A 25,948-nucleotide genomic window follows, 5' to 3' on the forward strand; every position below is an offset into this window, starting at 1 on the left:
AATTAGGGTGGGAGTACCCTCATCGCCCTGCGGACCTGACAGGAGGCCTGCTGGGCAGTGCTTGTGCCAGTCCTCTCTCCACCTGCTCTGTTTGCCCCTGCCCTGCGACAGCTCCTCTCTTCCCATCCCTGTATTTCAGAAGCTGCCAGGAGCCAGTCCATTTGCTCAGGCAGCGTGTTCCTTCTGCATGTGAATCTGGCCTGGGAGACCGTGCCGCTCCCCCGCCTCCTCAGCCATAGGGCTGTCTGCCTGAAGCCCACCCGGGCACCTGTAGTCGTGAGCGGATTGTGACCACAAGCTGTCATTCAGATCCATATGGCAAACAGAGGTGAAGACAGCTGAATCCTGAAAACGTGTGCAGCTACTGCTGCTGCACACTGCAGGATTACTTGCTTAACCTGTGTCTGTCCTCCATGGTACCCACTTCTAATCTCTTTCAGCACCCCATAAGCCAGAAAAATCATGTCTGTTTTAACAAGTTGATAGTTAAATATTCTCAGTGTTCTGGAAGATGAAACCAGGTACTCTTGATATTGGAGTATCAGGTACTAGCATGCTGGATAGCAGGAATGAGCTCAGCACAGCAGGTTTGTCTGAGCAGCAGCTCAGAGGGCAGCATTTTAAAACTGGGGGGGGAGGGGGTGTCCCTTATTATTCAAAGTGGAAACATTTAGTTTCACTTAATTTTGTGATTATGAATATGTTCATATGAATATGAACATATATGAACAATACATATATTGCATCATATATTAATATGATGCAATGATTATGTTCATTGCATTTGAAGGAAAATAAGGAGATATTGTTCTGTTTACTGCCAGTTTGTCTGCTGGGGGTGTGGGTGAAGAGACAGCACAACACAGTAAGTGGGCTGAACTGCATGTTGCGAGCCTATTTTCCAATTGTCCGCTAGTGAAGGCTGGGTGCGCGGGAAGTTTGTGTTCTTTTGTCTATGTGCATGAATGATGGAGGACAAATGAATCTGCGAGTGTGTCAGTGCATGCCTGTGTTTTGTTCTGCACATGTACTCAGGTGACCATGTATTAATTTGTGCAAGGACAGCATGGCAGGGCAGGAATCCTCTGCTGCTTCTTAAAGTTACTCTGTCTTACTCCCTTCCCATCCCATCCCTCCATCCATTGATACTGAGTTCAGCTGAGCCTAGCTGCTTGGTTTTGGTGTGAAAGTGGCATCTAAAACAGCTCGGCTCTGAATTTTCACTTACAAACCTCCCAATTAAAGTACTGAACATCAAGTCCTGTTACATAAAAATATAACACTATTCTGAGTCAGAACAGTGTTCCACCTAGCTCTGTGTCAGGCAGCAGCTTATGCCCATGCCTGGGAAAGAAAGAGCTCTTTTCCCCTGGGAAAAACAGGGGAGGCTTGTGATATCGCCCCAAAATGCTTGCCCACCTTCTGTGATGAAGGGGCTTCCTAAACCTAAGCAGGAGTCTGTGTTTAACAGCTCTTGAGGAATTTTCATCCATAACTTGTCAAACTATTTTTGTAACTCGGATATTACCTGGCTTCTGCAATGTCTTGTAGCAGCAAGTTCCACTGCTTAACTATGCGTGGGATGCAAAGACACCTCCTTTTTTTTATTTTGAACCTGTCCCATGACAATTTCTGTTGTTTTATTGGAAGAGACCATGAACAGTCATTCCTTAGTCACCTTCCCTGTGACACTTCCGATTTTATAGACCTCTGTCCTGTTTCCTTTCCATCATCCTTCTTCCAGACAGAAGGGCCCCAATCTTTTTTAGATTTTTTGACCCAGACACAGTTGCTGATAAATCTCCTGCTTTGGGGGCTTCAGGCTCCCACAACGGGCAGTCCCAGGATGGCTGTAGCAGGCTGCACATACCAGAAGCCCTCTGCAAGGAGTGTCAGGTGTAATTTAGCACTGGGAGCATGAGTTATGGTCCTGCCCTTTAAGGAAAGGCTAGCAGCACAGCCCAGCCTGTCAGCTGAGTCCCCCACCTGATCGTGAGCTCTCCTGGTGAATGAATCAGGATTTAGCATACCATTGTTTAATACACCTCCCATGCCAATGTCTTTTTGAAATGAAACTGAGAAAGCTGTTAACCTCAGTTAGCCAGCTGTCCTCACCGTGACCTGGGTAAATCATCATAGCAGAAGCTCTGAAGAACACCACGCTCGCTGCTTTGGAAAACAGAACCGGAAGGGAAGGACTGTGCTTTCAGCTCATGCCAGGGAGGCTCCTCTGCACCAGGGCTGTGCAGCAAAAGGACTGGTGCGTTCTTATGCCAGGGACCCTGCCGGTGCTCCAGGCTGGGTGTCAGGTCCTGGAGAGTCCACAGGCACACTCCGTCCCCTGACAGCCGCCAGCGGAGTCATGGCATTACACTGCAGGTGGGAGAAAGGCAATGTGTCATATCTGCGAGAGGAGAGGGTGGATTTCCACAGTGACCCCAGGGACTGGCTCCTGCCACTCAGCCACCGGGCACGTCTCACCATCCAGCTCCTGCTTGTGACCACATGGTCTTCCACGTTGGTTCCCTTCGGCTGGAGGCTGGACCTTCTCCAGGGCCGTCTCCTTCACCACATCTGAAGGCAGCTGGCCTTGAGCTGCCTGCCTCTGTGGTAGGAAAGGATATAAAGAGGACAATTTTGGTGGCTACCACAAGGAGCCCTGGAGCAGGGTGTTTCTCTCCGAAAAGCTGTTTTGACTCTGGGAGCTGTTATCTTTATAAAGGCCTCATTACTTTATCTTTTCTCACAGGGCACTCATAGTTGCTGCCTCTTTGTGTGGCAGTGAGTTCCACCAGACAGGTTTTCTTTTGTTGTTTCTGATCTGGCTGTTTTGTTGTTTTGGTTTTTTTCTCCTGCATGACTGACAAAAATCACACCACCAGCTGCATGTAAGAAACTCCTGGGAAGAGGAACAAAGCCATCTGTTGTCCATGCCCATGGAGGCACACACAAGAACTAATGGGCATAGCCTGCATCAAGAAATATTCAGGTTAGGAACAGTTTTCTAATTGGGAGGAGAACAATGCACATGAACAGACTGCCAGGGGTCTGAGGATTCTGCATCACAGGAGATCTTTAAGGACAGATAAACAAAAGACAGGGCACTTGTAGGTTGCCCTGTCTTAGAACTGGAAGATGGGCTATCAACCTCTTGAGGTTCACACCAGCCTTGCTCATTTCCTAAATCTATCCCTGCCCCTACCTTGAAACCCAGCTCTGCCTTCTTCAGAGCGCCACCATAGTCTCCTTTAGTGTTCATGTGATATCAACATATCATTTCCGCGGCTGATTCCCCTTTCTAGCAAAGTGACTGCACTTGAGTCTTGGATGTGTGCCCGTGTCCTGCTATGGTTCACCTGATCTCCACAAGCCTTAGTCCCAGATTTGTGCTTCAGGTGGTGTCACATCTCCAGCAGTGCTGGCTGTGTTCCCATGCTGGGTAGCAGTGTTGGTTTGTGGGAGCATTCTTCCACCTCACCGTTATGCTCATGCAGGCTTGTTCACAGGAGAGACTTGCTGGGGAGTACACACTAGCGGTTTCCCATGTGAAGTCATCCTCATGTGTCTTCCTCATTAGTGATGTTCCTTCAGCTCTCTTCTCAGGGAAGTGGGTTCTCTGTTCTGAGTGTGGTGGGCTGGAGGTCTCCATATGCACAGAGACTCTCCCCTTCCAGCCCTCTGGAAGGACAAGTAAGTGGACCTGCCTAATCTCTCATACTGGAGCCTTAGCACTCACCTGAACATACTGGGCTGATGACTTGGTGCTCCTTCACATGTTCCAGAGGAGCCTGCTGTCCAGAATGCTCCTGGGTAAAGATGGGCTCCACAGAGTGAGCAGAGACCTCAGTGAAGGTGGCTGAGAACTGGTGCCAGGGCCCTGACTGAAGCAGACAAGGATCAGGCAACAGCACTGCAGCACGGGATAGAACTGTACAGCTGGCAGCCTCTGAGCTGCTCCCTTTAGCAATACATCCGGCAGTCTGCACTGCTTCAGCTGGAACTGGCAGGTGCTTTGTTTGCTAAGCTGCACCCAGGAACTGGCATGTGGAAAGCAAGCTGGATTTTGCCCCTTTTACTACCTACTTATCTGGTCACAGGTTACCCAGTAGCCAGAACATGTGCTTTAACATATGCTGAAAAGAGCAAGCAGAGCCTGGAGGATGTCAGTGGGTGATGAAGGCCCTGATACCACCATCTGTATGATGTGCTGCTGTGCCTCAGGCTTTGGCCCAAGCACTGCAGTTCCACCCTTGGTGGTAAACATAAGAGTAGATGAGGCAGAGATGGGAGCGCAGATTTGCTATCAGAACTTTTGGATTCAATTTCCATTCTCAGTAGAATAACTGTGTGCAGTTCCTTACATGTGCTGCTTTGCAAATGAATTGTGCAGGACATGGCAATCAGTCAGAGACCACCTGGAGAGCAAGGTCAGCTTGATGCCATGCAGTCTTGCTGTGCAGTGGCTGGCCCAGGCAACATGGAGGTCAGGGTCTGACATGGAAAGGTCTTGCCTCTGCTCCTTGATGGCTGTAGGAGTCTACTGCCCTTTGCCTACCTCGTACTGTTTGGGTGCAGTCACGGAACTTCAGTAGCTGGAGAGGAAGAATTGCCTGGATATCAATGGTTGATCTATCTGCTTTCTTCCCAGTAACCAAGGGGGGTGCAGTTGTTAGCAAGATGTGTGTTGCCTACCACAAAGCCTCATGGACATCTGCCGTGTTAGTACTAAGCAGCATCCATTTGGATTATGGGTCCTCAGTGGGAGGGTGGAATGCGCACAGGCATGTACCATATACTGTATACCAGGACACACAGACACCCTAGCACTGTCAGTAGATAGACAGGGCTAGAAACACACACAGCCACGAGAGCCAGTGGGAAGTGCAAGTGAAGGTGAACTGTGTTACTTGTGTAGACACCGGCAAGGAACCCCACCGGGTACCTGGGTCTGAGAGCCAGTTTTACAACACATTTGTTAGAGAGGGAATAAAGAGAAGAATAGAGCATTGACTAAAATGGTCTGCAAGGCTGATTTCTCTCCATGCAGCCTCTGAAGGAGCAGTCTTTGGGACTGTGCAGAATTAGGCAGCCTCCAGGCTGTGAGGCTAATGCAGAGCCACGGCTGTTTGTATAGCTGCAGAGCCTTTAAGAGAGACTTGGGAAAACTAGCTTGGATTCCAATGAATATTTACAATTACACTGCTCCAAAGCTGAATCCAATCACAGCACTGCAGTGTGCAGGCTTTGTGCATCAAAAGAAAATGAGAGGAAAGCAGGAAAGATGGAGTTGCCTTTGGAGAGACTTATAAACACAGATCTCTCTGCTTGTGGCAGAACTAAAATGCTTTATTTCTGATAGGAGCCATTTATTCTTCAGGCATTTTGCTTGATAGTAGAAAGTGCCTGGCTGTTTTTTGAAGTGAGAGTCTTCAATAGATGGTCTTTAATTTAGAGTGAAAGAAAGGAATGGAAAGTGGTTTAGTCTGTAATTTTGCTATTGTACGAACAAACTCCAGAAATAGGGGTGCACCAAACTAGAGCAGGGGCCCTTTCACTCACTGTGTTCTTGGTTACCATGTGGAAGTGGGCTGGGCAGAGCTACCCTTGTTAAAACCATTTTCTAATATGATATTTGGCTGATTACCATGCTCTGCCACTAAACAGGATGATCTAACAGAGAAAGGAAAGGGAAATGCTGGCTGAACATTCATTGCAGCTCTCAGTATTGGCCTCTTCTTTATTACAGTGGAAGGTATACAAAAATAATGGTGTAGGGGAATCACTGCATGACATAAAGATGGAGGATTTGTGACTGCTAGATTGCTGCAGAGAGCTGTGTGCAGCAGAATAGGAAGTGTGTGACAAAGCAGAGGCACTGCTTGAAGTGACAACAGGAACAGCACCAAGCAGCTCGCCTCCAGGAGTTGCTCTGGTGGCCTGGCCATATTGCCCATTGAGCACCTCTTCTACATGGTGCCAAGGGAAATCATCTTGGATTCTCTGGCTTGTATTCCTTGTTCTGGTAGTTGGGAGAGCTGTAGGAAAGGGTTTGGCTAAAGGAGCACCCATCTGGATGCTTTAAGACCTACAACATGTCCCATCAGTTCCATATATTGGGAGCTTTTATGGAACTCTGACACACTGGAGCAGATGTGAAAGAAGGTAGGTGTGAGAAGGGACAAAAGCACAGGGCAGGCTAGGGACAATATGGATCACATAACCAGCCATTATACTCCTTACTCTGACACTGCATGCATGGGACATCAGTTACCAGTGCTGCCAAAGCATGGCTGCAGCACTGCATGCTGCCTGCTGCTCTAACTTACAGGGGCTGTGAATAATCTGTGGCCTTGGTGTGGTCCTACAGCACCAAAACACCACTGCTGTTAATTAATTACAAATATTTAAGGTACATCCTTGCATTCCTCCACACAGACATTCCCTAGCACCATGGCAGCATGAGAGCAGATGCTTTGAGAGAAGTCAGGTTAGGATTTATACTGCAAGAATGTGCCATTACTTCAACACAGTGTGCACTTACAAGCACAACTGACCTGGGAAAGCTAAATCTGAAGGGCTAGCCTCCTCCATCCCCAAGGCCCCAGCAGGCAACATGTCTCCACCCCTGAACAGAGGGCAGCATGTTGCTGTTTTCAGACTGTGCTAATCCCTTTGTGTGTTTTGAAGATGATGCTGTTTCCTGGTGCATTGCACCTTGTGGCCGCACAGATCCCTTCTGCTGGATGACAATCTTAAAGGATGCTGATGGGAAATCCCAGGAAGCTGGTCTCTGATCTGAGTCACACTGCTGGTGCAGGGAAGCATTCTGTCACATGCAGGCATGGCACGGGGTGTTCCCTGCAGCTTGGCACATACTGAAGTCGATAGCCCTCAGCAGGAACTTGCATTTAGTATTATACTGTCTAAGAGGCTTAAAATCGACTGTGAAGTTTCAGTATAGCTACACAAAAACTGTTTTCAGTTTCTCCAATGGTAGCTTGCTCCAGAAGGAGCCGGTGCAATTTGGTGATTGATTCTTGGAATCTGGCTAGTGCATCTGCACTGGGGTGTTTGGAATCATGTTGTGCAGTACGAAAAACAGTCATTTATTTCATTCACTTGAAGTTGTCTTTCGGGAACGGCAGCTGCCCAGACGAATTCCACATGAAGATGAGAAATGTGACAGAGAGCCCAGTATTGTGTGCAGCAGGAATAACAGTGCAGTTTTGCACCCACCAGGAAGCCATTGTGATCCATCTTGCTCTCCACAGCTTATTGTAGGTTCTTATACTAGCTCCTGACAGACACCAGTTGCTGTAGCCAAAACCAGCCCTCCAGCTGACCAAAGGACAAGTACCATGCTTTGCACAAATCTGGTAAACCCACTGCCTGCTGGAAAACTACCAAATAGTTGCTAGTGTTAGAAGCAGGTTAAAGCTCAAAGCAGCAAACGCTGTTGGAGCAGGGCTTGGCATAACAATCTACAGGAGCCACCAGCCCAAGGAGCTGGAGTGGCTGTGAGGGTCTCCTTTTACCCATGCTGTGTATCTCTTCTTCGAATTGGCTGGAATGTAAATGAGAGCCTCCTGAGCTCAGTGGGGCTGGAGGGCAGACTCAGAGCAATGAGCATGACGATAAAGACAACTGGAGTCATGGCCGAGCCAACCTTCATCCTGCTGATGGCAGGCAAAGGTCCGCAGTTATCTCAAAACTCCCAGCTGAGCAATCCAGGTGTGTGCAGGGGGCTCACACCAGTGGGTGGCTGTACAGCTCTGCCCATGTCTTCTAGCACCCCGTCTCCTCACTACTAGCCTCACATGCTGTGTGTGATATGGCTGAGTGCTCTTTGGGACAGGTCCTGTGTCTCCTCTTCCTAAGCCCTACACTGGGCTCTCCTAATTCCATGGTGGGAGCTATGTAGTAAGACTTGCACTGGCTGGGGCAATTGAGCAGGCTCTGCCCAACTCCCTTGTCTGACCACGTAGCCCTGAGAAGGTAAGGACCATAGCTGGTGTGGAGAGGTATAGGAGAGTGGGGAAAGGGCTGAGTCATCTCTATTAGCTGTAGAACCCAGAGGGGAGGAGTGCCAGCTGTGCTCCTCCAAATGGAGAAAGAGCTCCTCCAACTGCCAGAGCAATCTCTGCAAGGCTGGGGCATCCTGGGCTGCGATTAGCACACTATCAGAAGGCAGTGCTTGGGTGGGTGCCTCTCCCACATGTACCATGGCAAGCACTTGTAATTCTGTGGCAGCAAAAGTTGGATATGATTAGAGATCACTGTAAACAGGTTTATGTACTCTGGGAAAAAAAAAAAAAAAAAAAAAGGTCTCACCAAACATTAATGGTCAAACACTTCCTAGAAAATTGCCCAGATGTTACCCGCTATAACTGGTAATAGTGCATGTGTAAACAGAGCTGTTGCAGCAAACAGCCCTGGAAGCTACTGCAGTTTCTCTGCTGGTGCCTCTTTACACTCCATCCCCCCTCACTATTGCTTAAGCATCACACCTTGCTCTCTGACCTGCTCCAGAGGGCAGAACTCAGAAGTGCGCTGGCTGAGACACCCCTCCTTCGGTGCAGGTAAGTGATTACCTCACAACTCCATTGCCTGTGGCAAACCAAGATGCCTGGGGCCCCCGCATTCCCTCTGGGGAGCAGCAGCAGACCAGCATTGTCTCTCCTGATTTATGTCCTCTGGAGGCATGCAGCACAATGCAAGGCTGCCTCAGACAGGACCCCATGTTCCAAACTCATCGGGCTGAGCAGGAGCCTGTGTTACCACAGATATGGGTGGGAGCAGCTGACTTCCCAGCTGGGGTCCACAGTGCCTTGCTTCCCCGAAACTCCCCTGGCATGGCCAAGTCCCCTCAGGAGGTCACCGGGCAGCCCCTAATTGCCACAGGGAGCCTCAGCACTCTGCAAGCCGCAGCCAGGCACTGGTTCCCTGGGCCTGCACCGCCACTTGCGCCGAGGGTAGAGCTGCTCCCTGACTTGCAGGAGTACAAGTGCTGTCGACCCAGCTCGAGGGCTCCCCATGAGAACAAAGCACAGGTTTTTCACACTGAAGTTGGCCAGCTGACACAACAGCAAACTGCTCGCTAGACATCCTGGCAGCTCATCACAGAGAGGGGCTGGGGCATAGAGGCTTCTGCAGCCGCTGCTGCCAGCTCTGCCACTGCTAAGAGTGAGTGTTGTTTAAAAGTGGACTAGTCTATGAAGGCTCACGTGTATCCTGACATGGCAGTGCAGAGGTAGGGTTACTAGCCCACCACTGCAAATTTTTAAGCTAGGCTTTTTGGATACAGCTCCTTAAAAAAGGAGAACAGACTGATACTGAGACGGGGCAGGATCAGTCCTTGCAAAGGAGCCTGGAGCAGTGAAGGAAAGAAAACTCTGCGATCAGCTGAAAGTCTGTCTAGCCCACTGTCTCATCTCTGACAGTAGACAAGAACTGCTCTCTTGGTCAGTGTAAAAAGAGGGCATAGATAGCGTGGTGCTGCCCAGAATACTCTGCCAGCCTCCACTGATCCGCAGCTCGGAGGCTTCAGAAGCAGAAGTGGGGTCTTGCATTTAATCAGTGTAAGTGGATCTTTTTCTCCCATTAAAATGTTTAATTCCTTTTCGAATGCATATAAACTTTGGGAGCCCACCGCATCCTGTGCGAGGCAGTCTGACACAACATATGACACTAAAAAAAAAAAGAACTGGTTTTTGTTTTGTAGTTGTTACCAGCTAATTTATGGGGTGCTGCTGTTTCTTATATTGAAGGGACAATGAGAAATCATACTGCAGACAACCTCTATATGCCAAACTTGATTTTATAATCCTCTTCAGTCATTTCTTTTCCAGGCTAAAGAGACTATCTACTTCTTCCTCACATGGAAAATATTCTTTGTATTTGATCATCCTTCTTGCCCTTCTCTGAAACATGTCCAACTCTTTTTTTTCCTGAGAGATGCAGACCAAAGCTGCATATGGTAATCACAGCACAGCTTCCACTATGGATCTATTCAGTGGCATAACTGTGATCTGCTCTCCATTATTTTCCTAATAATTCTTAACAGTCAGTTTGCCTTTTGGGCTGCTCCTGGGCACTGAGCAAACATTTCCATAGAACCATCTCTCCATCTGTATCTGGTTTTATCTAGTACAGCCCCAAGCCCTCACTCCTGAGGAGGGAATAGAGCTACAGCAGCTGAGACTGCAAGTGAAGACTTGTAAGAAAGAAAGTGCAAATGCCCCAGAACTTTAGCAGGGTTAAGACCACTTGGCTGTATCTTGTACCTTCAAGATCGGGGACAGCTGCTAAACATCTGAAAAACAAGAAACGATGAGTTAAGATCAGCCTTACAGCACTGCAGCCCTGTCCTCTTCCAAGCATGTCTACCCTCCAGTACACCAGCCCTGCCTGAGAGGCTGCGTTAACACTGTGGGAAGAGCTCAGGGTCCCACTCTCTGCTGAAGCAAAACTCAGGGTCAGGTCAGGCAGAACCGCTAGGAACAGCCTGCGTTTGCCCTGCACTTGGACACTGAGCCTCCTTAAACAAAACACCCGCAGCTGTCGAATGTGGTCACCCTTTCAACCTTATTGCAAAGATTCCTTCTGAGATCCCACCTTCACTTACCATACCAAGCCCAAAGGCCATTGTTATACAGGCCACAGGACTGCTGATGGCCCACGTGGCACAGGGACAGGCCCACACACTTCAGATGATGCAGCCTGCAAAGGTCCAGCGCTGAAGAGTGGCCGGCTTCATCGCTTGAGTTCTGCTGGGTGGCTCCCACTAACCTTTCACCGTTCAGCACAAGCACATCTAACCAGTGAACGCAGCTGGAGCCCCTGCAGATAAATGGTGATGTTAAGTCACTATCAAAAACCACAAATAATGGCATGTTCTCTTAGTCATTCTTTGCATTTTCTTTCTGTAGATTCACAGAGTGAGCAGGAAGGGGTCATGCAGTCTGACCTTCTGTGCCTGCAGTCAAGAAAATTTCGCCATGTTACTGCCGAATTCGATAACTTGTTTGACAAAGGCAGCTTCGGAAGGGAGTTCAACTGGACTTGAAGACATCAAGAGATGGCAAATGCACTACTTCCTCCCTTGGCAGTCAATCCCCTTTGCATCACTCCTACTGATTTTTTTTTTTTTTCTGATTATTGCTGTGCCAGCGGGGCTAATGAAGCTTTCTATGCAGCAGCAGTATGGTCTCAACTTTGTTTCTCCTGGTTTTTATGCTTTGTCTTTTCTGTATCTTAGAATAACGCTTTCTTTTTGGCCCAGAGACTTAAGGTTAACCGTAAGGAAAGGAAGGGCATGAGGATCCTCTCTTTCTACCTCTATTTCTGCATTCCCATGCCTGCTCACCCACCCTGTGGAGGATCTCCCTGTGGTCCCCACCACAAGAGTCTTTTTCCACTTACCCAGCTCTCCCTGGTTTCTGTCTCCCCTCAGCCTCTGTGTTTTCCCCTTATCTTTTCCCACCTGCTGTTGCCATTGCTGCTGGTTCAGGAGGAGCCCCCCGGAGCCAATACTGATGTAGCTGTCCAGGTGTACCATCCATCTCCTAGCGGTTTAGTGGCTGTACCTGCAAGAACCACCAAGGCATGGTGTTCTGTGACCGGACCTGAGCAGCACTGCTTTTCCTTCACTCGTTCCTTCCTTCTTCTAGCAGGATCTCTGCTTTCTGATGATTTCTAGCTCATGCTTCCTTATAGCACCATGTGGCAGCTCCTATGCAGTTTATGTATGTCCTTAACCCACAGACACAAGAAACCAAGATGCAGCTTGCAGTAGCAGAGGTGGAAACGGTTGCTGTGATGGGAGTAAATACAAGACAGCACAGAGAGGCATGCCAGCACATGGGCGCTGGGCAGGAGGCAGCCTCGGCAAGCTGGTGCCCACCTTCAGGTTTGCGGGGTCACTCCCGCGCCTGTTTGTTCCTCTTATCCTGGGTGGAGGTGATTAAAACCCAACTAGACGCAGCCCTGGGCAGCCTGCTCCAGCTGACCTACCTGGGCAGGCGGGTTGGACTAGACGATCTGAAGCGGCCCCCGCTCTGTGCTTCTGCGGCACTGGGCCTGTGCCGCAGAGAGCAGCAGCCTCTGCCCTCTATGTGAAGCACCCAGGCTTCCTCAGGCACCAGCATCTGCGCCGCTGTGCCAGGGATGAGTCGAGGTACCTGGTGTTTGAGCAACGGGAATGTCAAAGGTTGGCTTCTGTGTGACTGGGCTGGGCTGGGCTGGGCGGGCCCCCACATGTACCAGCGATTGCCTCAACAGCCACCCCCCCCGAGATTTCAAGGGAAGAAGTGGAGGGCTGGAGGGACAAAGGAGGCAAGGAGCACTTCCATCTACTCCAGGATTTGGCCTGGGCTCTCAGCCTGTGCTGGAAGCGCAGCAGGGCAGGTTCCTATTTTTGCCACTGTAGCTGTTTCCTCCTGCTCTATTTTTACACATCCATTTCTTTCTTCCTCCCTTCTCTGGAGGGGACCCTCTCCCAAGAGCTGCAATGTTTTTTTAATAAGTATTTTTCAAGTAGCTGGCTGAGACCCTGGAAAGGATAATGAGATCATTTTCATCGTAGAATGCAAAGCCATGCAAGGCTTTCCTGTTTGTTATTTCTCCCCTGTAGACTCTGACCACGCTACCGATAATTTATGTTTGTTGATATTCCTCACCAGCCAAACACACAGAGTGTGCCCTAGACAGTACCCAGATGTGATTAGACCGGAGGTACCAGTTCCCTGCAAACACAGAGAATGGGAAATTTTCACTAGAACTGCAGAGAAATAACCTTTAAGGCTCATTAAAATTCCACGAGCGCATAACCCTGTTCCCGTTCTCCCTTTCATGCAGCCAGCCGGCCGCCACAGCCGCTCTGCCAACGATCGGGCGGCCTGGGACCCACCTCCCCCCTTCCCCCGGGGCTCGGGCCACGCTGCCGCGGGCGGCACCTGCACCACCCCCCACCCCCCCGCCGCCCCCAGGCAGCCCCTCCCGGGCAGCGCCGCCGGCCCGCGCGCCCAGCGCCGATGTGACCCGAGGACGAGACCCCGGCGGCGGGCAGGCGGGGGCTGGGGGGAGCCCCCCAGGTGCCCCGGGCGGGCGCCGGGCCCCGGCGCTGCTCGGCGGGCGGGGCGGTGCCCGCGGCGCCCGGGTCCTCCTCGCCCGCTCCGGCCGCCTGGGGGCGGCGACGTTTCGGGGCTGCCTCGGCTCCGCGCCCCGGCCCGAGGAGCGGCCGCCCGGGGGCCACCGCAGACCGGCGAGGCGGGGAGCGGCGGGAGAACAAAGGTGCCTGGAGCCGCCCGGCAGCACCGCGGCCCCGGCGGCCGCTGGGAGGAGGAGGAGGAGGAGCCGCCGCCGCCGTCGCCGTCCCGAGCGCCGGGGGCGCCGCCGCCATCTCGCCGAGCGCCGCTAGAGCGGGCCGAAGGCGACCCCTGCCGGCGGCGGCGCGGAGTGTGGCGGGGCGGGGCCGTGACGTGGCGGGGCCTGCCGGCGCCGCCCCCCGCCCGGGTCTCCCGGGGCCTGACGGGCCGGCGAGGCCTGCCGCCGCCCTCGGGCCCCTCCGGCCTCCCTCCCCGCTGCCTCCTGGCCCGTCCGGCCTCCCGCTCGCGCCCCGGCGCACCGCGTCCCTTCCGGCATCAAACTCGTCCAGCCTCCCCGCTCCGCTCCGGACCCTTGTCTCCCTATTTGGCGTCCCCCTGCCTCTCGGACCCCTCCTGGCTTTCGGCTAGGCGCCTGGTCCCCTTCTGCCGTGCTTAGGCTGCTCGGGCCCCCTCACTCCTTCCCAGTCTCCCCCGTCCCCTTCGGGCCTCCTCTGCCTTTTCAGCCTCACATCCCCTCCAGGTGCCCCTTCCCCTTTGGTATCCCCCTCGTGCACTTTTTTTAGGCTGCTGTTTGGCCTCGAACTCTTTTTATGGATTGCTGCTTCCTTTTGCCCCCTACCCCCCCGTTTCATCCTCTGCCCTTTTTTAAGCCTCCCTCTGGCCTTGCCCCTGGCCGTCTTTTGGCCTCCTCCTGCACACTGATGCCCACACTTTTTAAGCCTCCCCTTGCCCTCTTTTTTCTGGCCTTGCCACCCTTTCTCAGCCTCACCAATTGTGGCCCACTCTGCCACCCACCCCTGTGGATCCCCTCTTTTTTGACCCCATCTGCTCTCTGGCCTCACTTTCTTTTCAACCTCCAGCTGCCTTCTCACCTCTGGCCTCCTCCTTGCCTCTGGCCTCCTGCTGGTTTTCAGTCTCTACTTTCTTTTTTGCCTCCAATTCTTTTTCAGCCTCCTCCTGCTTTCTGTCTTCCCACTCAGTTCTCAGTGGCCCCTTTCCCCAACATCCTCCTTTTTCCCCACCAGCGTCCCCTCCCTGTTCTGGCATCCCCCCTCTTTTATCAGTCTCCTCCTCTTTAATCAGCCTCCCCATCTAGTTTAAGCTTGGCCTCCACTTTATTTTTCACCTTCCATGTTCTTTTCGGCCTCTAGCTGCCCCCTGTCTGTCCCACTCTTTTTTGGTCTCCACTCACTCTTTTTCAGCATCTTAACTGTACTCAGGCTTCCCCACCTTCAGTATCCACCTGGCCTCCAGCCTTGGGTGGGAGGCCAAACAGGGGTAGGAGGCTAGCAAGACAGTAGAGGCCACAAAGGAGTGGGAGGCTGGACAGAGGTGGGAGGCCGAACAAGGGTGGGAGACCAACAGAAAAGTAGAGGCTGGGAAAGTGTGGGATGCCAAAAAGAAGTGGGAGGCCAACAAGAAAATCGAGGCCAAACATGGGTGGGAGACCAACAACAGAGTAGAGGCCAAAAAGGGGTGGGAGGGCAAGCATGGGTGGGAGGCTAACAAGAAAGTAGAGGCTGAAAAGAGGTAGAAAGCCAAAATGGGGTGGCAGGCTGAAAAGGGGTGGGAGGCCAAAGAAAAATTAAAGGCCAGAAATGGGTGAGAGGCCAAAATGGGGTGGGAGGCTGAAGAAGGGTGTGAAGCCAAAAAGGGGTGGAAGGCTGATAACAAAAGTAGACGCTGAAAAGGGGTGGGATGCCAACAAGAAAGTAGAGGCTGAAAATGGCTGTGAGGCCAAACATGGATGGGAGGCCAGAAAGGGGTGGGAGGCCAAGAACAAAGTAGATGCTGAAAAGGGTTTGGAGGCCAAAATGGAGTGGCATACTGAAAAGGGAGACCAAACAAGCCTGGGAAGCCAAAAAGAAATGGGAGGCCAACAAGAAAGTAGAGGCCAAAGACAGGTGGGAAGCCAAAAAGTGGTGGGAGAACGAGCAGAAAGTAGAGGCCAGAAATGGGTGGGAGGCCAAAAGGTGTGGAGGGCGAACAAGAAAGTAGAGGCCAAGAAGGGGTGGGAGGCCGAAAAGGGGTGGGAGGCCAACAAGAAAGTAGAGGCCAATAAGGGGTGGGAGGCCGAAAATGGGTGGGAGGCCGAAAAGGGGTGGGAGACCAACAAGAAAGTAGAGGCCAATAAGAGGTAGGTAGAAGGACTAAATGGGGTTGGAGACCAACAAGAAAGTAGAGGCCAATAAGAGGTAGGTAGAAGGACTAAATGGGGTTGGAGACCAAAAAGGTATGGGAGGCCAAGAGGAAAGTAGAGGTCAAAAAGGGGTGGGAGGCTGTGGAGAAAGGAGAGGCTGGAAATGGGTGGCAGGCTGAACAAGTGTGGAGGCCGATAAGGGGTGGGATGCTGTACAGAGGTGGCAGCCCAAAAAGGGTTAGGTGTCCAAAAAGGGCATCTACTGTCTTGTCCTTTTTGTCATCCTTTTTATCCTCTGCTTTCTTGTCATCCTCCCACACCATTTTGGCCTCCCATCTCTTTTCAGTCTCACAGCTTTTTTCAGCCTCCACCCCTTTTTCGCCTCTTAGTTTCTTGTTGGCATCTGACACCTTTTTGGCCTTTCATACTTTTTTTGGCCTCCTACTCTTTTTTGGCCTCTCACCCTTTGGCCTCTCAGTCCTTTTCCACCTGCCAGCCTTATTTGGCCTCCCATCACTTTTCATCCTCTATTTTGTTGATGGCTTTCCATCCCTCCGTCAGTGTTCCACTCGTTTTTAGCCTCTGTTGGTTTTTCCACTTCTACTCCTTTTTGGCCTCTACTTTCTTGTTGGCCTCTCTGCCCTTCTCAGCCTCCCACTTTGTTTTTGTTCTCCCACCCTTTCTTGGCCTCTTCTTTCATTTTAACCTCTTACCCCTTTTTGGTCCTCCCACCTTTTATCAGCCTCCACCTCTTCTTGGCCTTTAATTTCTTGTCAGCTTCCGAGCTTTTTTTCTGCCTCCCACCCCTTTTCAGCCTCCCACCCTTCTGCAGCTTCTTCTTTCTTGTCATCCTCTTACTGCGTTTTGGCAGTTGCCTGTCTGGCTCGCTCAAAATTCCTGCTTGGGCTATCAGGAATCGTTCAGCTGGGAGCTGGCACACTGCAGCACGACGCAACAGAGCTCCATGCAGGGAGCTCAGCAAGGCTGCTGCATGTCACCTTTGTTAAATTTGTCAATCACCAATCCTCAAGTGGTGCAGCCCTCCACAGCTCTTCAAGGAGCTCTGGACTAACCCTTCCCCAAATAAATTCTGGGGCACTTGTTTTTTTGGACATTGCACAGACAGTCCCAACTGTCCCAGAGCCAGCATCAGTGGATGGCCATGGAGATGTTTGTACTTCTCTTAAGTGTGGTTTCTGGCATTGTGTTTATCCCATGAGGTGGAAGAGCTCCCTAGCTCTAGATGCAAGTTGGTTGTCCCCTATTTTCCAATCAGACGCTAAACACATTCCTCATTAAATCCTGCTGGAGAAATCCAGCTGTTCCCCAGCGGCCCTGATTTCCTTCTCCCTTGCCTCTGGTCATGCTTGGGCTGAGTGCTGAAACCACAAATAACCTGGGAAGCTTTCCTGAGTGAGTCATCTTCTCCACGTGGACCACCGCGGCACAGAGCCGCAGCACAGTTGTCCCCACCATGGTCCCTCTGCGGCAGTCCACCCACCCTGGTCCCAGCAGACCAGGATGCGTCTGCTGGGGCAGCCTCAGCGGGTGGGTGCTCTGGCTGCCCCCTGAGACAGAGCTTGTGTCCTCCTGCACCGCGTGTCTAATGGGTGGAAGGGCACGTGCATCCTGGACAGGGGCATCTTTTATACGATCTCTGGTCTTCGTAAACAAGCATACACACAAAGTACAGCTAAAAAATTGCAGAACAATAAAAAAGCATAAAGCCTCTAAATTGCGGGATGTCAGGTGTTACTATAAGCTGTCATTCTCTCCTTTGTCAGGTCTTAGGCACGTGCTTGATTTCTGTGGTGTATATGGGGAGGTGGGGTCCTGGTTATTTTAAGATTCCTTTTTCAGTGCTGTTGTACAAATTACATCCACAGATCACTCCATGGTCAGGTTGAGGGAGACAGTGGGATTAAACTGGGGTTCCATTAGTTTTTAGTCTTTTTTTTTTTTCTTTCTTTTCCCCTTCCTTTTTCCTTCTACCCACCCCCACCCCCCCGTAGGCTCAGCATATACCATCTGAGCATGCTCAAAAGCATTTTTGGTGTAGTTGGAAGTGTTTGTTTCTTGGGAAGGAGTTAGGCCACATGAGGATGAAGTCTGGTTAAGCTAAAAAAATGTAGCTATTTTTCCTGTGGTTAGAATTATTTTTAACACTAGCAATTTTTTATATGCAAGTATTTTTCCACTCATTCCATAACTCAGAAATAGTTGAAAGGAGGCTAATCAAACATTTGAATTAAATGCATCTTTACACAAAGACTCAACATGGAAATTTTTAGCTGCAAAACAGAAGTGTTGTAGAAGGACTTCAGCCTGAGTATGACATGATCATGCCAATGGTCCCCTCAGCCTGCAAACACTGATGCGCATGTAACCTCAGCTCACCTGCTACACAGGAATAGCCCCTCTGAGCAGGACTAAAAACCTGAAAAAAGCTTTCAGCCCAAGACCCCTTTCAGTAGTTCTGCAGTAGCTTACCCAGAGCCTGGATCACCCCTTTAAGCACAAGCCCAGCAATACCCCCCCCCAGACAAGCCCAGGGATGGGTGTGTTTGGCTCAGCACCAAAGGGGCAGTGAAAACCCAGCACGGTGTCTCCCACCCCATCCCAGGACCACCAGAATTAATGTCGGCTTTGGAATCAGTAACTGGTTGAACAGAGAAACAAACTTTGTCCAAACTTCGATGTAGAAGTCCACTGATGGCACATCTCCTACAGCTTTCAGTTTACTCTGCCAAGAGTTAACTATTAATGCGTATGCTTTATTTCCAGTTTAAGTTTGGCTTGTTTCATCTTACAGTCATCAGATTGAGATGTGCTTTTGCCTGCTAGATCTAAGAGCCTTCTCTTATCAACTCCATTCTCCACAAAACCACTTACATACAGATGTGTGAGCAAATTACCCCTCACTCTCCTCTCCACTAAACCCCACATGCACCATCACTTGAGTGTTGCAGGCTGGGGCAGTGCCTGTGGCTCCTCTTGGAGCCCTTCCCAGAGCTCCAGCATCCCCCTGCACCGTCAGCACCAGGAGCACGCCAGCTCCCGCCACCACCAAGAGACCACAGCTCCTTGTTGAGATGTGCCAGTCGCTAACTCAGCAATCGTGTTGACTTATTAGCCCACAGCTTCCACTGAGCACCCACAAGCTGCTGATTAATCTCCAAGACCAAGCCTGTGCTCTTTGCACTGCTGGAGCAGTGTCTGTGCTTTGCTCCTGAAAGCCAGATTTTACGTTTTGCAGTGACCTCATGTCATCTGCCTGCACCTGGCATACCACAGCATCCAGAGTTTCTGTAGTGGTGGGCTGCCTCCCCTGCTGTCCCCCTGTCCCTGTGTGCATGAATTTCTCATTGATTTGATCAGTCATTTCTTTGTTTTCCTCCATTTGTTAGGTAAAAATACTACTATCTGCTCTGACGTAGGTGCCTCGCAGTTGCTAGAGGAGTTCACCATCCTCTGTGCTTCTTTGCATGCTCCAAGGTCTTGCTTATGTTAAAGTGATCCCGTCTGGGTTTTACTCCAGACTGATTCTTCCTTTCCAGTTGCTCAATTGCAGTATATTGGGCACTGGTTCAGAGGCCATGCAGTCCAGGAACCCACGTGGAGAGAGTGAGGCAGCGTTTGGGGTGGGGTGGGGGAAAGTATGTGCACAAACGCGTAGGCTCACATTCGGTGGGAAAGCAGAAGTTCCTTATGTTAAAAGGTGCTTCCAGTAGAAATACTGCACGGGGGGGGGGGGGGGGGGGGGGGGAAACAAAAAAAACCCAAAACCACCAATTTTCCATCAGTAGGCTTGACTCACACTGGTGCCAGTAGATGTATCTGGTCAAAACCGGACAGGATACAGAGGAGGTGTATATTGTTAGCATACACATTAAATACTGAAATTTAACTGAACTGACATGTAGTGGCTGCACAAAGGCAGCATTCCCGCCATTCGGTGGAGGGGACAGTGAAGAAGGGGCTGTCAGAGAAAGGAAGGTTAAAATGCTGGAGATTTCTGAGCTATTGAAGAGTTTACATACTTGGAGAGTTCTCCTTTTAAAATACCACCCAAAACCATCAGGTGTATTATGGACTGGGACCTCAGGACATGAGCACCAGGCATGTTTAGTCAATGTGAGATAAGAAAGCAAAGAAAACAAGGATTTAAAGTCTGCCCTGCCAGGGCAGGATTTTCCAGTTTTCTGTGTGCAAAAGCATGATCATTGCTTTCTAAAAACTGGCCATTTAGGATGGCTGCTGGGAAATAACATACAGCTACGGAAGAGGCCAGCATCTGTTGAATCCGAGAAGCAGAACATCAGACAGCATCACACACAGCCCCCTCAGCCAGCAGAGAGCTGCCCGTCGGCTCCCGGGCATTGGGTCCATGTGAGGGGGAAGAGGCAGCGTTTGCTCCAGGGCCACGTTGCTGGGTCACTCCAGATCTGTTCCTGTTATGCAGCTGATCACAGGCAGGACACTGTGACCTGCATTTTTGTTAGCTCTCTGCGTGGATGTTTGCAAACTGCCCCCTCGTGTGCACCATGGCTGATTCTGCCACAGCCATGGCTGGACGTTTAGCTGCACAAATAGCCATTGGGGTGTCGGACACACTGCTGGTATGTGCAAATACAATGTCTGCTGCTGCATAAGCTATTTATGCATTCACATAGTTACAAGCAAGACCTTAACTTATCTCTGCTTCGGCTTCCCTGTGCAAAATGGGGATAATAACACTTGCTCATTTTGCAGAAGGGCTCTGCTGTTCAGTTCATGAATATAAAGTGGTTTGAGATCCTCTGATGGAAGGTGCTAGCGATGGACAAAGGAGTACTAATGGCACAAAGCTGACTAAGTCCCAAGCAGCGGTCTCACCCAGTTGTACTGTGTTTGCTAATCCAAGTGTGTAATCAGGGTATACATAGGCAACATGTTGGTTCAGGCTGTGTAATACACAGCAACTTCAAAGCGCGCTCTCAATATGAGCTCACGCTTCCCGAAAGGGGCAGTCGGTATCTGTGCACGCAGCCACAGAGTACTGGTGATGTGCAGATGAAAATGGAGAGCTGTCTGGTAGTGGGAGAGTGAGATGGGTGTATATCTAAATACAGACATGGTGGCACTCCTTGGAACAGAAAACATCTAAATCTCTCTCCTTCCTCCCCACCTCGGCCTGTCAGCTCCTCCGAATGAAGTCCCAGCTTTGTTTTCCTGATTTCCATTTTGTATCCTAAAATATTCACTCCAAGTTCCACTTGACAGACATCCCTAATCTAATCTCCATGTCTGCTTTCTAATTTTCGCAGTCAGGATAAAACAAATTGGCTGGCGTTAATTGCCTGTGCAGCGGCCTGGAGCTTTGAGCCGTGATTTACGAGCTCAGAGCAGGCGCTCTGCAACACATTTTTCTTAATTTATTTTTAATGAGTCTCTCAATTAATTTTCTTGGAAACATCTTAATGATGTTGGAGGCGGGTGTTAATGAGGTTTGTACCAGTGCCTCATTTTGCATATTTTAAAGTACAGAATGGCATCACAAGCAAGCTCCTCGTCCTAAAACAGAAAAAAGCTTAAGGCTGGAGAGGGAGACTCTCCTCAGCTAATACTGCTGTCTCAGCTCAGGCTTTCAGGCTGCATGGGCCGGTTGGTGACTTTGAACGTCTGGAGGCCAAGGCCAGCCAAGACCTCGAGGACGGGATGACCCTGATGGTGTGGGAGGGCCAAGGAGCAGCGCTGGGGCAGGGCTGGTGCCCAGACGCTTCTTCACAGACGGGATCAAAGCCTGGGCTCGGTGCCTGGGCATGCCGCAGTTCTCCCTGACACCCCCATGCCGGCATCCCCCGCGACATGGGCGCCCTGTCTCCCATGTCCCCCCAGCCAGACCCTTCGGGCACAGGGGCTCTGCTGCTGGGGCTGCAGGGTGCTCCAGGGTGTCTCTGCTGGCTCACCGGGACCCTGGTAATTGCTGGTGCGTGTACTGGCGAGAGGCAGCAGCTGGATCGCCTTTGTTTTCTCTCAGCATGTCAGTCTTCATTAAACCGGAGGGGAATGAAAAAGGATTCACTTTTGTCCCAGCCAGAACGTGGCAGCTGTTTAATTTCAATTAACGTGGCACTGAAAAGAATAACATTACGGCAGTAATTAAAGTGAGACAACTCCCACCCCCAGCACTGCGTGGTGCCGGCTCACCCGGCAGAGGGTCGGTCCAGTTTGGCCTCCCCGACCTCCTAGCACCAGGCAAGCACAGGCGGGCGGCTGTGGGCCAGGGCTGTGGGGCTGCCCCACAGGCTCACAAGGAGCTGGAGCAGGGTTGAGCCCTGTCAAGGTTGGCGCTGCCTGCAGACCCGCAGCAGCAGGATCGGCAGCACATCAGCTGGAGGAGAGGACAGGTATGGCAGTGGCTCAGACATGCCCAGGCACTGGGAGCCAACGGGCGCCTCTGGAAGCCCCAGCCCAAGGCACAGCCCCACCACAGCTCCCGCACTCCAGGAGTGGGTGGCTGGGTCCAGGCAGCGCAGCACAGCTCAGTACGGTGTGGCATGCATGGCACAATGCAGCATGGCATTGCATTTTGCACAACGTAACATGGCACAGCATGGCGCAGCTCAGGATGCATGGCAGGGTGCAGCACAGCATGGCATGGCACAGCTCAGCACAGTGAAGCATGCATGGCACAGCAGTGCGGACCATCGCAGAACATGCAATAACCAGCGTGGCAGTGGGCGTAGACTGGCAGCACAGCCAGGGCTGCCGCATGCAGTAAGGAGGGTAAACGAGGTGGCAAAGGCCCATGTAAGCAGTGGCTGGAAGCGAGCCGTGGTGCTGCAGGCTGCAGATCTGGGTGCGTACTGCTATGGGACAGCAGAATGATGGCAAGCCGTGCCGAGCTGTGCCACCGTGTGCTGGGCAAAGCTGCGCCATCCAGCATGGTGCGGGCTGCTCTGGGCTCAGTCCCAGCCTATGTGCTATGTGCAGGGTGCTGCCTGGGGAGGGCAACCAGCTTTAATTAAAGCAGCAGTAAGGCCCTGACGGAGCACCAAGGCAGAGGATGGCAGCCGTGGAGGCTCTGTGCCCTGGCTGCCACTGCCTGAACAAGACTGAAATCTTCAGGGAAATTTTGTTCCCTTGCACTGGCAGAAATTAGGGCTAAATTCAATTGTGTTCTGTGCAGTGGGGGTTAAGTGACCCTGCTCGCAGGACTGTTGGTGCTGCCTGTGGCTGCGACCCGCTGGTGGAGCAGGTCGTCATGGCAACTGATGATTTCTATTATGGTACATCTGTGTTCACCTTCTGGGCCCAGCTTGGCCTTGGAAATTTCCAGTTAAAATACTTACCTGTGAAACTGCACTGAGCATCAGCAAAGGCGACAGCACAGGGAACCCTGTGGCACAGGCAGCCAGGGCCAGCGGCAGGCATGTGCCCAGAGCATTGCTGGGCAGCCGCGCTCAGGACACCACTGGCACCCAGTGAGCTGCTCTGCTACCCCGGGGCACCTGGGCTGCTGCAGTGTGGCCACAGGCAGGGAGGGCAGACCAGCCACCTGCTGCCCAGAGCTGCTGAGCCATGCATGGTGGGGCAGCCCCATCCACTCCCCCCCATCTCAGTGAGCACACTGGCCTGGGGTGCAAGGCTCACACAGCGGCCGCCCAGCTGAGGCACTGCAGACCCCATTTGACCAGACAGCAATCCCATCTGCAGCAGCATTTTGCCTCTGTGGACTGGTTTCATACATCTGCACACGTATCTACACAGGACTAGCACTGCTTCTCCCTCTGGTCACTGTCTTACATGGTCCTTAGGCAGCTCGGCAAAGTGCATCCATGCCTCCCACCTGCTACCGGGTGACCTGCGACCCAACAGGATGGGGCAGGTCTCCTGTGCCCCCAGAACTGGCTGGAGGTCACTGCCTGCCGAGACTGGACACTAATTCCTCCTGCCAGCGCCAGTCCCTCCCCTGTGCATCGACCGATTGTTTTCCTGAAAGCCCTGGGTGAAGGTTTCCTGCAGGGTTGCACAGCAGGATTTCCCTTTGCAAAAGCTGCTTGCCCTCTCCCCAGCAGATCAGTGTCGCACTGATGCAGTGTTGTTTCTATTGACTCCCCCAGCAGCAGCCGGGCTGACAGCCAGGCTCATCTCCATCCTCAGAGACTCTTCTTGCCCACGGGCGCTGCACTTGTCCCAAGAAGCTTCTGGGGCACACTCAGCCTCCCCTGGGGCCCGTGGCCTGCAGCCCTGCCAGGATGTGCCCCTGTGGGGGGTCTTGCCAGCCGTGCCCCATGCGTGGTGTGCAGAGCAGAGGGGCCACGCTGCACAGCCACCCACCACCAGTCGCTGCTGTCACACTGCTTGGGCAGCTCTGGGCCTGGTTTGTTCACATTTACTGTGGCGCACACACACAGGCAGAGGGTTTGTTTTGGGTTTGAGTTTGGTTTTTTTTCCACTATTGATCTGGTGCTTTAAGAGTGGAAAAAAAATTGCCTTGGCTGTCTAAACACTATTGATCTGTGCTGGGAAGCCGCATGGACAGGGAAGGGTGTGGAGAAATTGAAATTTCATTTCCGACAACTTGTTCCTGTTATTTTTACCCTTTTGGACAGGGAGAAACACGGAGCAGTAGCCTCAGTCGATGTGGTCACTAGCTCCTCCAAGAGCTTGGTGCAGCTCTGGGAGGCAGCTCAGGGAGCCACAGGCCAGCACAGTGGGAGGCAGCGGTGCCCGGCTGTCCTAGGGGCACGACACCAAACGTGGCACTGCTGCCATCCCCACTGGCACCCGCCTCTGGCTGCAGGCCTGCAGCGTGTCCTGGGGCCAGAGCATGGCACAAGAATGGTGCAAGGGGGGGGATAGCTCAGAGAGAAGGGGGTGCAAGGGCCGTGTGAGGAGGCTGCACGAGGATGCTGCAAGAATCACCGTGTATGCCAGTGGGGCAGGACGGGGCTTGCCGGATGCACCAGCACCAGGAGGAGTTCCCTGGTGTACGAGGTCACCAGGTTCTAGTTCTGGGTATTGTCCCCAGAACCAGGGCAGGGCACAGGCTGCAGGGAGGGCAGAGTGTCATGACATTCCAGGGACAGAGTGCGGTCAAGGAGGAACATGCCACATGAAGGCTGCGGTGAGGGCTGCAGGCAGCGGTGAGGGCTGCAGGCAGCAGTGGGGCTGTGCTCTGCAGATGGGGCAGGTACTGCTGGAGGGGATGGCCATGGGCCCTCATGCAGCTCTGCCATGCTCTCGTAGGAGCCCCAGGCTCGGCGTCTCCTGCTTGGCACAGGGTACTCCTGAGATGGGGAGTTGCAGTGCCAATGCCACAGGATGGTGGGGCTGCCCCAGGCAGGGCTGGGTGACATTCCTGGCTGCCCCTTCCCTGGGACCAAGGGTTGTCTGGGGCCAGTGGGAAGGGCCTGTCCCATGTTGTGGTCCTTCCAGCAGTGAGAGAGCGGCCAGAATGTGGAACGTCCAGGGAGGTTCCTGCACCTCTGGGCCAGCCTGAGGGTCCCTGTGGAGGGCTGGCAGGAGCAGGGGAGGCAACATCAAAGCTGAGCAGCTCCATCCACCAGCTTCACCAGGAGACGGAGACCTGGCAGCTCCAGGTGAGCAGTGCCAACCCCACTGCCACCCCAGGCACTGGTCACGTAGCCACAGGCTGGTGGCTGGGTGGTATAGGAGGCCCTAGCCAGCCCTCGCCTGTGCCACCAGACAGCTCGGCCTCCAGGTCTGGGGAAAGCACAAAAGGGCTCAGGGGCATCCAGTCCTGCTGCGGCTGCACTACTCCCACTGCCACCTTTTCCCACAGCAGCCACAGCTCATGCTGGCATCACTGCAGTGCCAAGTGCCAGCAGCTTTGGGGGCTTGGCTGTTCATGAGCCCAGGGGAACTGTCAGAACACACACACAGGGTGGTGCTGCCTCGGGGTGGGGGAGAGGTCTGCACCCACCAGTTCTCAACACACTCCATTGCTGCTCTCTGACCAAAAAAACCTGCACTGCCAGCATTGTAGTCCAGCTCCAGTGCCTGGCAGGAGCTGCAAGATGGGCTGGCCACAGCAGTGAGCCAGACAGATGCTGCTTATGCTATGTCCTAGGGCCAAAGGCATGCATCAGTGCTGGAGCCATGGCAAAGGGAGCCCCAGGCATGCCAGGACACACAGCAGCAGGAATTGGAGCCAGCGCAGGTGCTGGCCTCGATACAGGCGCTGCAGCTGGACCTGGACTTCTGCAGGGGCACGAACCACAAGCGGCTGGTCCAGCTGCTGCAGCGGGAGCATGCAGTGGAGCAGAAGCACCAGGAGTTGGTCTTTCTAATGCAGCAGTACCAGGCAGTGATGGGCAAGGTACCACTGCTGGGCAAAACGGCCACAGGCCTGGCTGCATGAATCCCCCTCCCTTGGCCATGCCCTCCCCCCCCCAGCCATCCCATCACAGCCTAGGCACCATGCCTGCCCAACAGCCCTGCCTGTGAAAACAGCAGGTGACCAGTGCCCCAGGGA

General features: G+C 52.5%; 1 protein-coding gene across 1 annotated transcript; it reads right to left on the bottom strand.

The window, feature by feature from the left end:
- Positions 1-13,547: 13,547 nt before the first annotated feature.
- On the bottom strand, positions 13,548-15,788 carry LOC126040232 (uncharacterized). The gene is made up of 3 exons (XM_049804217.1): positions 15,729-15,788; positions 13,781-15,533; positions 13,548-13,737 (listed from the first exon to the last, which is right to left on the bottom strand). Exons 1-2 carry the CDS (start codon positions 15,786-15,788, stop codon positions 14,532-14,534), a joined length of 1,062 nt encoding a protein of 353 aa, XP_049660174.1. The 3' UTR covers positions 13,548-13,737; positions 13,781-14,531.
- Between the last annotated feature and the right edge of the window lie 10,160 nt (positions 15,789-25,948).

This window comes from Accipiter gentilis, chromosome 7, assembly GCF_929443795.1.
Source record: "Accipiter gentilis chromosome 7, bAccGen1.1, whole genome shotgun sequence".
NCBI classification, from domain to species: domain Eukaryota; kingdom Metazoa; phylum Chordata; class Aves; order Accipitriformes; family Accipitridae; genus Astur; species Astur gentilis.